Source organism: Grus americana, chromosome 5 (assembly GCF_028858705.1).
Source record: "Grus americana isolate bGruAme1 chromosome 5, bGruAme1.mat, whole genome shotgun sequence".
Classification (NCBI taxonomy): Eukaryota; Metazoa; Chordata; class Aves; order Gruiformes; family Gruidae; genus Grus; species Grus americana.
The window spans coordinates 58,434,468-58,442,921 of record NC_072856.1 but is presented as its reverse complement, the minus strand read 5'-3'; the positions used below and the strand labels follow the sequence as shown (position 1 = coordinate 58,442,921).

Below are 8,454 nucleotides of genomic sequence, written 5' to 3'. Positions count from 1 at the left end.
AAATTCACATGTTCTTTATTTGTCCATATAATACACCATTTTTTTTAAAGTTTTAAAATTAGATAAAAGCATATTAAATGGCAGGTGTATGAAGTTCTTCAGAAACAATGCCAGAACAAAAAAAATTGAATTACAAAATGTTAAAAAATATGTAGGTACATTTGAACTTAACATTCCACTAACGCATAATGTTACAGATATTGTCTAATGAAAAATAATTGTGCCACTTACCTATTCTTGCTGTTTCTAGGAACTTTTTATTCTGTACACAGGACGATTCTGTACAAAATATGAAGTCTACATTTTTATTACTTATTACCATAAAACAAGGTACAATGTATGTACAATATTAAAATGAAGCCATACTAAAGCCACACTAAAAAGACACTTGTAATATTACTTTTGACATTCCTGATGTACAGGTGTAATTTTGGAAAACGAGGGAAGGTGTCAGACACAGAACTTTATGAAGAACAACAGTCACCAAAATTCTACTTTTTTTTTATTTTGGATGTATTAGTTTTGGACTGGTTTAGTACAGGATAAGTAGTATATAAATACTGATAATAAACATGCTAAACCATTAGTGGTGACAGATTTTGGAATGTTGCCTAAGCCAATGCTTAGTGGCCCAAAACTTCAAATATGAATGTATGGTAAACTTTTAAGCCTTTAAAAATATCGTAATATTTCCTTTTTTTTTTGGTGAGTGTTTATCTTCAATAAAGAACAGAAATAAAATATAGACAGTGAAAGATGTTCTTATACGTTGAGCATCACACAATCAATCAAACATTGATATACAGGTGGTTTTTTTTTTTTTTTCCTCTTGGGTAACGTAAGAGTAATTCCTTTCAGCAACCTCTTGCACAAACATACTGAAATCAAAAGTAACTGATAATCTACCAGCTAAAGATGGAAGTTCAAACAATGGTATATCAAAATACATAGACATTGCTTTACACAATTAAAAAAAGCACCCTTTTCCCCTCAAAAGGGGAAGGCATCTTTAAACTGTTTTAATATAGTTTATCCTAATGGTAAAGCATATTCTTTTTCAAGTTTTACAGGAAATGTTTTCAGACACAGTGGACATTCCACTTAAAGGTTGGGTTTGTCTTTAAATTTAGTAGTTGTAAGCCAATATTTACCACCCACAATTTTCTTCCAATAGACAACATAACAAATATTGGAAACTGAATGTTAAATGCAACCAACAAACAGCAGGCACTACATCTGCACAAGGTTACTATGAAGGTCTGCTTTGAGCAATTTTTTTTTTTTAATGGATGCAGGAGATGTTATACTTCCTTAAAAAGTAAACCAAAACTATTTTTAAAGAAGCCACATTTTTATCTCTTTATGCATCAAGACATTAAACATTAAGTTATATCATGTTACTGCCAGAGACAAAAGAAACTAATCACCCATTTAGAATAGCAGAACACATTTCAAACAGCTTGTAAGCAGGATAAGTAAGTCAAAATACTGGCCACCCTGAGAGAAATCAAATATTGAAGACAAAGCACTATATTTTTAAAGAGATTTTCCTCCCGTGCTTTTCCATCTACAACAAAAAGCTCATTACATGCAAGTAATCTTGTGGAATATATAGCAGCATTTGAAGATCATCAGCAACTCAGATGCATTTTCAGTTCACTTGTGAGGTGTATTTGCAGCACATGTGCTCTTTACAGCAACAACAAAAAAAATATTTTCACTGTAAAATTATGGTCACTATCTCCTCAGCTCTTAGACTCATTTAAAAAGAAGCAGAATGGAATTCAAGGGTCTGTTCTTTTTCTTAGTTTAATAAGCTTGTGATATTGTGTTTCCTGAAAGGTCATGTTCATCTTTCAGATAAAAACTGATGCAACTGAAATCACGCATAATATCTGCCACAGAATATTGAACTCCTAGAGCCCAAGAAAAATGCTGAGTATTAAAAGCTCAGATAAGGGAGAAAACAATGAAAGAGTATTTTATTGACTTGAAAAAACTTAAAATGAAATTTTATATTCAGTCTTACTCCCAGTCATAGTAAACAAAATTTCATTTTAGGAAAAATTCTACCAGTTCATATCCGGAATACTGGTGCCGTATTATACAATAAAGACTGGAAAATATGGCTTTAAATATACATAAAGTATTAGGACATGGTATATATAGATATATATCTTTATCCTAAGTAAAGGAGAAATAAATTTACAGAATTCTTAGAAAGGAATGACGATCGAGGATTGTCATGAAGGTTATCAGTTTGTAAGCCGTGTTTCATAATACGAAAGAATAACTGTGTATTTTCAAAACTGCTGGTATATTACAAGACAGCAATAATGTGGAAACAACTGTAAAGTTGAAAAATCCTAGAAAAACTTTAATACTTAAATTTGAAATAATTTTCTTTTTGAAAACACACATTTATCATTAGTACCAACTATTGGTCATTCCCTTTAGACGGAAAGAGTGTATAGAATGCTTTTCTCAAATGTGACTATAAAAACTGCATGTTATCAGCTAGCTGGTACTATGATAACACCTCCAGGAAATTGTGTCCACTTGATTATAGTCAACCCAATATTCTGCATATGGAATAGGGTAATTTACCATTGTTTGAACTACTAATCTTGAGCTGCATACTCTAAGTTATTGCCTACAGAACTGGGTTGAAGAAAGCTTTGACTTTGTGTGTAACTGATTGGTATGGCACAAACAAGTAAGTTCTACTGTAGAACTGAGTCCAGAAGAAAAAAAACCAACAACTTTTCCTCCAAAATAATATTTCACTGCAATATTTTAATGCCCATCATGTGATATTAATTCATCAGCTCTGCAATGTGATTCCAAGGCTTTCATGGTATAGATATCCTGAGGCAGTTCTGACTTGCGTCGCACAAGAGGACGATCTTTTTTCTGATCTTTCTGTGCCTGAAATAAGAACAGAACAAAGTTGGCTAAAAATATTAATTACTAAACAATTACCTTAAAAATATTTCTTGCACATCAGTATGTTCACTTATGGGAAAAAACCCCATCCAACACATGGGGAAAAGTTTATACTTTCTCCTCTTTACCTCACCAGCTATCCAGTTTCAAGTCTCAAAACCATTTGTTTTCTAAGAGGAAAAATTAGAAACAACTAACAAATTCTAAGCTATTAGCAATCATGACATTACTACCACAATTATCACTTGATAACATCTTTAAAACCATCATCTACCTTCTCACTTATTTTTCATTTTGTATGTCTCTACATGTAAGAAATTAATTTTTTTCCATGCTTCTTATTACACTATTCACACAGCTGAAAATTATCTTACTGAGGCGCTCTCAGAACCAGACAGTATTCCTATCAGAGTATCTTGAAACTACATAACGATGTCTTTATATATCCACGTCTGTCTCACCTACCCTAATTTGCCTGTTAGATCAATGATGTTTATTCTTGTTATTCTATAAAAAAGTCCTTATAAAAACTGATTGGCTTTTACTTAGCCATTGATTTACCAGCATGTTCAAAAAGTTAGTAAGTCACAGTGGTCAAATTTTCTCGTAGCAAAGAGTATTCACTAAAAACGCTCACATAGTCTGCTGTAGAAAAAAATTCCTAGTCTACTTTCCTCAGCCATTCTATCATATCTTCAGTATGGACATTCTGCTACCCTGCTAACCTCTGGCATAAACCTTACTTTCCCTGAAACTGTGTAGATCTCTACATAATTCTCACTTCTGAGGTTTTATTTTAAAAAATAAACTAAGTTGTCCTTTTGATTTGCCTTTTTTTTTTTTAAACCGGTAACTGTAATACCTCTTGTTTTAGCATCAATTTCTGATGGTACTTAGCAAGGAATACATAACTGTCTTTCCAATGTCCTCTGAAAGACTGATGCAAGAATGCTACCTAGCTTGCTTTCTGCAATTCCCTAATCCTTTTCCTGCCTGGTGACCAAGACTTATCAATCCTCTTGCAAGCTTTATACTTCTTATAGATTTCTGGAAGTTTTTCTAATAATAAGAATTCCTGTTTCAAACCATTCTATTAGCTCTGCTAGGACAGAATCTTTATCTTTGAAAAACAGGCTTATAACCTTCTAATCATCTCATTTACTACTTGCTCTGAGCATGCAAAATCAGGAAAATGTGCACATGGAGAGATGGCTAAAGAATGCTAGAACAGTTATAACCCAAGTTTCAGAATGTTGTTCAGTTTACAATTTGTTTCTTTTCCATTAGCATCACTCTCTCAATCCCCATTCCTTCTAACAATTGGGGGAGGGAAATCAAGCTCATCCATAGGAACGTGATGCACTCATTTTCCAGCTGGAATGTTATCAGTGAAGCTGCATATAGCCCCAACATTATAGCTCTTGAAGTTGAATTCTTTGCAGAAAAGAAGGTAAGACCTAGGTAGAGTCCTTGGTTTTAGCTTGGGTTGCCATTACTGTTTGTGCATTTTATGTGGTATAATACGGGCCCAAATCCCCAAACACTTGAGCAACTGGGACTGGGAACTTTGTCCCAACTTCTAGTATATAGTCATAACTTGGCTGCTTTTCTTTGAGAACTAATGCTAGAGCATGCAGATTTAGGAGGTATGAGTTTTAATTTCCTCTGGCCAGGATGGAAAGTGAACCAAGGTCTCATAAATCTTGAGGAAATGGTTATGCACTAGGAAATAGCATAGTAAAAGATGGACGCTACCATCCACACAAATCTAAGGTTAAGCAGTACTCATTTTTTTCAATAACCTTGTATATACCTTTCTCCACTAGAACTGGTTCTTGGCTCTGGAGCTAGTGAAAGGAGGCCCCTCTCCCCACCATGTGGGCCTGGCTAAGCTATCCAAGGTCTGAAGAAAGGCAGAGGTTTAGAGACTTTAAATCCAATGCTCCTCACTGACTAGCTCTAACTAGCATTCCCATTCCAGGAAATGCCACCCTCATTCATTGCCCTGGATAGGCATGTAATTCAGCTGAGATTTACACATAATGCATAGGGTTCCAATCCAGCGGTGTCTGAAAAAACAGCAAATCACTGAGCATGTCTTGGAGGCATTCCAGCACTTCTTTCGATATTGGTACTCATCCAAAATGCCACAGTACAAACACTAAAATATAATCTTGCAGTATAACAACACGAATTTTAAGAAAATAATGTAAGAGGTTAGGTTGACCATAGGCTCATTTTTATTAAATTTCTTGTTTGACACATTGATTCAAATTAACAGACTTTATCTTCAATCTCAACCAGTTTTTCAGCTCCAGATAATTTCTCTGGTCTTAAACTTTACTGGATTTAGAGATATTCGTATTACTGATATTCCTACCAGACATCTTAGTGATACTGCAATGCCCCCTGGCACCTCTCCATTTTCCATCAGCTCCAAGTTTAATTCTCTAGTTTGAATGTCAGTATTCCAGTTCCACTTAAAGTAAAAACACTTGACAATCACGAAGCATTAACTACAGATGAAGAGATTGGAATGACCTTGAAAGTCCATCCTTGCCCTGCAGTAGGTAATGGAACATGACAGATGGCGGACTAAGGAAGACCACCCATATGCGGGCAAGACAAATGCACACATTTTCTCAAAACATAGTAGCTTTAGCCACCAAGGAGGCCTTGAATAACAAACATGTCATCACTAGAATCTGTATTTTATACAAGTTTGCCTTATGTAAAAACAAAACTGTTAGAGAACAGAATATGAAGTTTATTACTCTAGGATAAATAGTTACAGGGCTGAAACTAAAGCCCAAGTTTATGCCTATGATTAACAGTCACTTAAAAAAGTAATTAATAATTTAGAGTACTTTGTTATCTTCACTTGGCTTTACCTGACAAGCCTCCTCTTTCACTGTCTTTTTCAGCATCTGCAAATCTTCAATTAAAGGCCCATCTGTTTCCATTGCAACAGGACTGTTCAGCAAACTCGTGTCACTGTATGTTGGGTACTAATAAAATGCAAAGTGTTAAAATAATAATTCTTAGTAGTAATACCTAAATACTAAGAGTGTATTTGAGCATTTGAATGATATGATTAGTTATTTGAGATTAGCGTCAGTATCTTATGCTTCCAGGCACCAAGTAATACATTTTAAAATGAAACTCCAATACTTCTACTTGGCAGAAATGTTCTGTTGAAAGATACAGTCAGAACACAAAAAAGATATGCTTTGATCATCTGGGATTGAATTTTTAAATATTCAGATTTTGCCAGTATTGAATGTCTACTTTGGCAATCATTTATCTGAAACCTTATTAATACATTGTCTAGTGATTTGTGAACAGTGTAGCAACCAAAATACAATGATTTTACTTTCTGGTGCAATTTTGTGTTGGAAGAGAAAATACACTGTTAAAAGGCCAAATATGGTTAATACACATTTTAAATAATTTCAAAACAAAATATTAAAAATTTTTCTGTCTTGAGAAAGTAAAACAGCCATAAGTCTTTGGGGAATAAAAAAATCTTGTAAAAACACTTGTATAGTAAGCTTTAAATACTGTACAGCAATCTCAGTATTTTAAATTCTATTTTAATTCAGACAAGGTGTATGTGGTCTTGAAATCAACTCATTTAGAAACACACACACTTTTTCATCCATTTTCCTCAAATATTTTAGTATCTGAGTGTACCAATAACTTAACACAGATGAGACAAAATAGGAAAAAACTGTCAGCAAGGATGTAACAACTATAGTGATCTAAAGTCTTAAAATGTATTCTTGTGTCATGCAAAGTTAGGAATAGCTCTGAACAACAAGAATTGTCAGTAAACAGACAACTAAAGTTCCAGGAAAAAATTCCTTAAAAATCCATTATATATACTGCTAAAGGCATTGATATCCTTCCATCAATTCAGTGGAGCACTCTGTTCAAATTAATAATTTTTATTTTAAATAGCTTCCAATTATTAGCTCTCTTCGAGCGTACTATGCAGAACATGCTGTATACAGGTTGTGTTAACCTGTTTCAGAAAATGTACACAGTTACAAAAAATTACTTGGGAAGAAAAGGAAATTTACACTGTAGAACTCTAAATTTTACTACTAGAAGTCAATCCCTTTATCGAGCCAGACGTGCAATAGTTCATCATTTGTGACAGCAAATGACCATGTCTATCAAGTACTCTTCAAGCAAGGCTTTTGTATAGCTTGTCTGATTAGAGGAATGTTTTGTCACTGAAAGTCAATTGCTGGTTTCATATCAATGGTTCTTTTTTTATTAACTCATCTGTTGTCAACTGGTATTTTGTTTAATTTTAACAAATTTCATTTGAGCAGTTTAGTAATTGTTCCTTGAGGAATGCCATGAGAGGAAAAAAATTTATGAAATTCCTCCTTCTTAGGAAAAAGATGAACCCATACTTTGTTTTAAAATAGCGCTGAGATCATACAGTATCCCACTTCTGTTTACAGAGTACCGTTATTCCATCTTCCACAACTTTAATCTCAGCTAGACAATGTTGAAAAGATACAGTACAAGTAAGTTTCTTGCTGCAGTATAATAAAATTCTGGCTGCAGAGTAATTGAAATGTTTGAGTTTGATTCCCCCATAGCAACAGTCAGTATGATTGAGAGAAAGGAAAACTGGCAGCATTCTCCAAGCAAATTAGAGGGGGTAAAAAACCCAAGCCAAACCATCCCCTTCTCCCATAATTTCAAAATATAATGAAAAACCTAGAGGACCTTTGTTTCTTTACCAAAAGTTCAGTTACATGAAGTAATGCCTGACAGATGTTTTCCTTTTAGTAAGAACCTGAGGTGCAGGTTCACCAGAAGACCGGCCCAATGCAAGTATGAGAACAAATGCAGCAGACAAGAAGGTACAATATTACTTTAATCCATTTGACACAGAGGAAAACTGACCAGTCATAACTCACAGTTTGCAGAAAGATCTCTTTTGTAATATATTGTTTGCAAACAGCTTTTCAAGAGAAACCAATTACGGCATCTCTATATTTTCCATAATTTTGCACAATAACTTTTCAAACCGCAATACAGTATATCTCCTATTGTAAGAAAAGGAAAAAAGTACTTCATATCATACTTTTCAGATACCTTTTAAAAAAATAATTACTTGCACAAGAGAAAGGTTACAAATTTTAAAAGTATTTTTATTGTATATCTTTCATAATACAATTAGTGAAATTGCTTTATTTCCATGATCAGACCTGTTTCCCCCACTGATATTTAACAAAACTAAAGTATTTAAACATGAACATGTTAATCTTTTCTAAATACCTGGGGATTTGATTTGGCTAGATTTTCTATTTTAACCCATGCTTCTTCCCGTTCCTTCAATTTTAGCTTCTCTCTGCAAAAAAAAATTTAGAAGCAAAAATGGCAAAAAAAGTTTGGTGAATCTTGCATCACAACTTGTATACTTTGTTAAATATAAAGAAATTCACTAAAAGATTTCAACAGAATAAATTATTTAGCTATGCCTGT

At 33.7% G+C, this 8,454-nt stretch overlaps 1 protein-coding gene across 5 annotated transcripts in view; it reads right to left on the bottom strand.

Moving 5' to 3' along the window:
* Positions 1 to 8,454, bottom strand: part of PPP2R5C (protein phosphatase 2 regulatory subunit B'gamma) — an 82,545-nt gene continuing 74,091 nt past the window's right edge. For 2 of the 5 annotated variants that reach the window (XM_054826284.1, XM_054826285.1), the window contains 3 exons: positions 8,248 to 8,320; positions 5,838 to 5,954; positions 1 to 2,928 (listed from right to left, as the gene is read on the bottom strand). In XM_054826284.1, the coding sequence (XP_054682259.1) occupies positions 2,797 to 2,928; positions 5,838 to 5,954; positions 8,248 to 8,320 (322 nt within the window). In that variant the 3' untranslated portion in view covers positions 1 to 2,796. Of the gene's footprint in view, positions 2,929 to 5,831; positions 5,955 to 7,886; positions 8,016 to 8,247; positions 8,321 to 8,454 lie in introns of those variants that run through there. The other 3 variants (XR_008577250.1, XR_008577252.1, XR_008577251.1) reach the window with 2 other exon arrangements.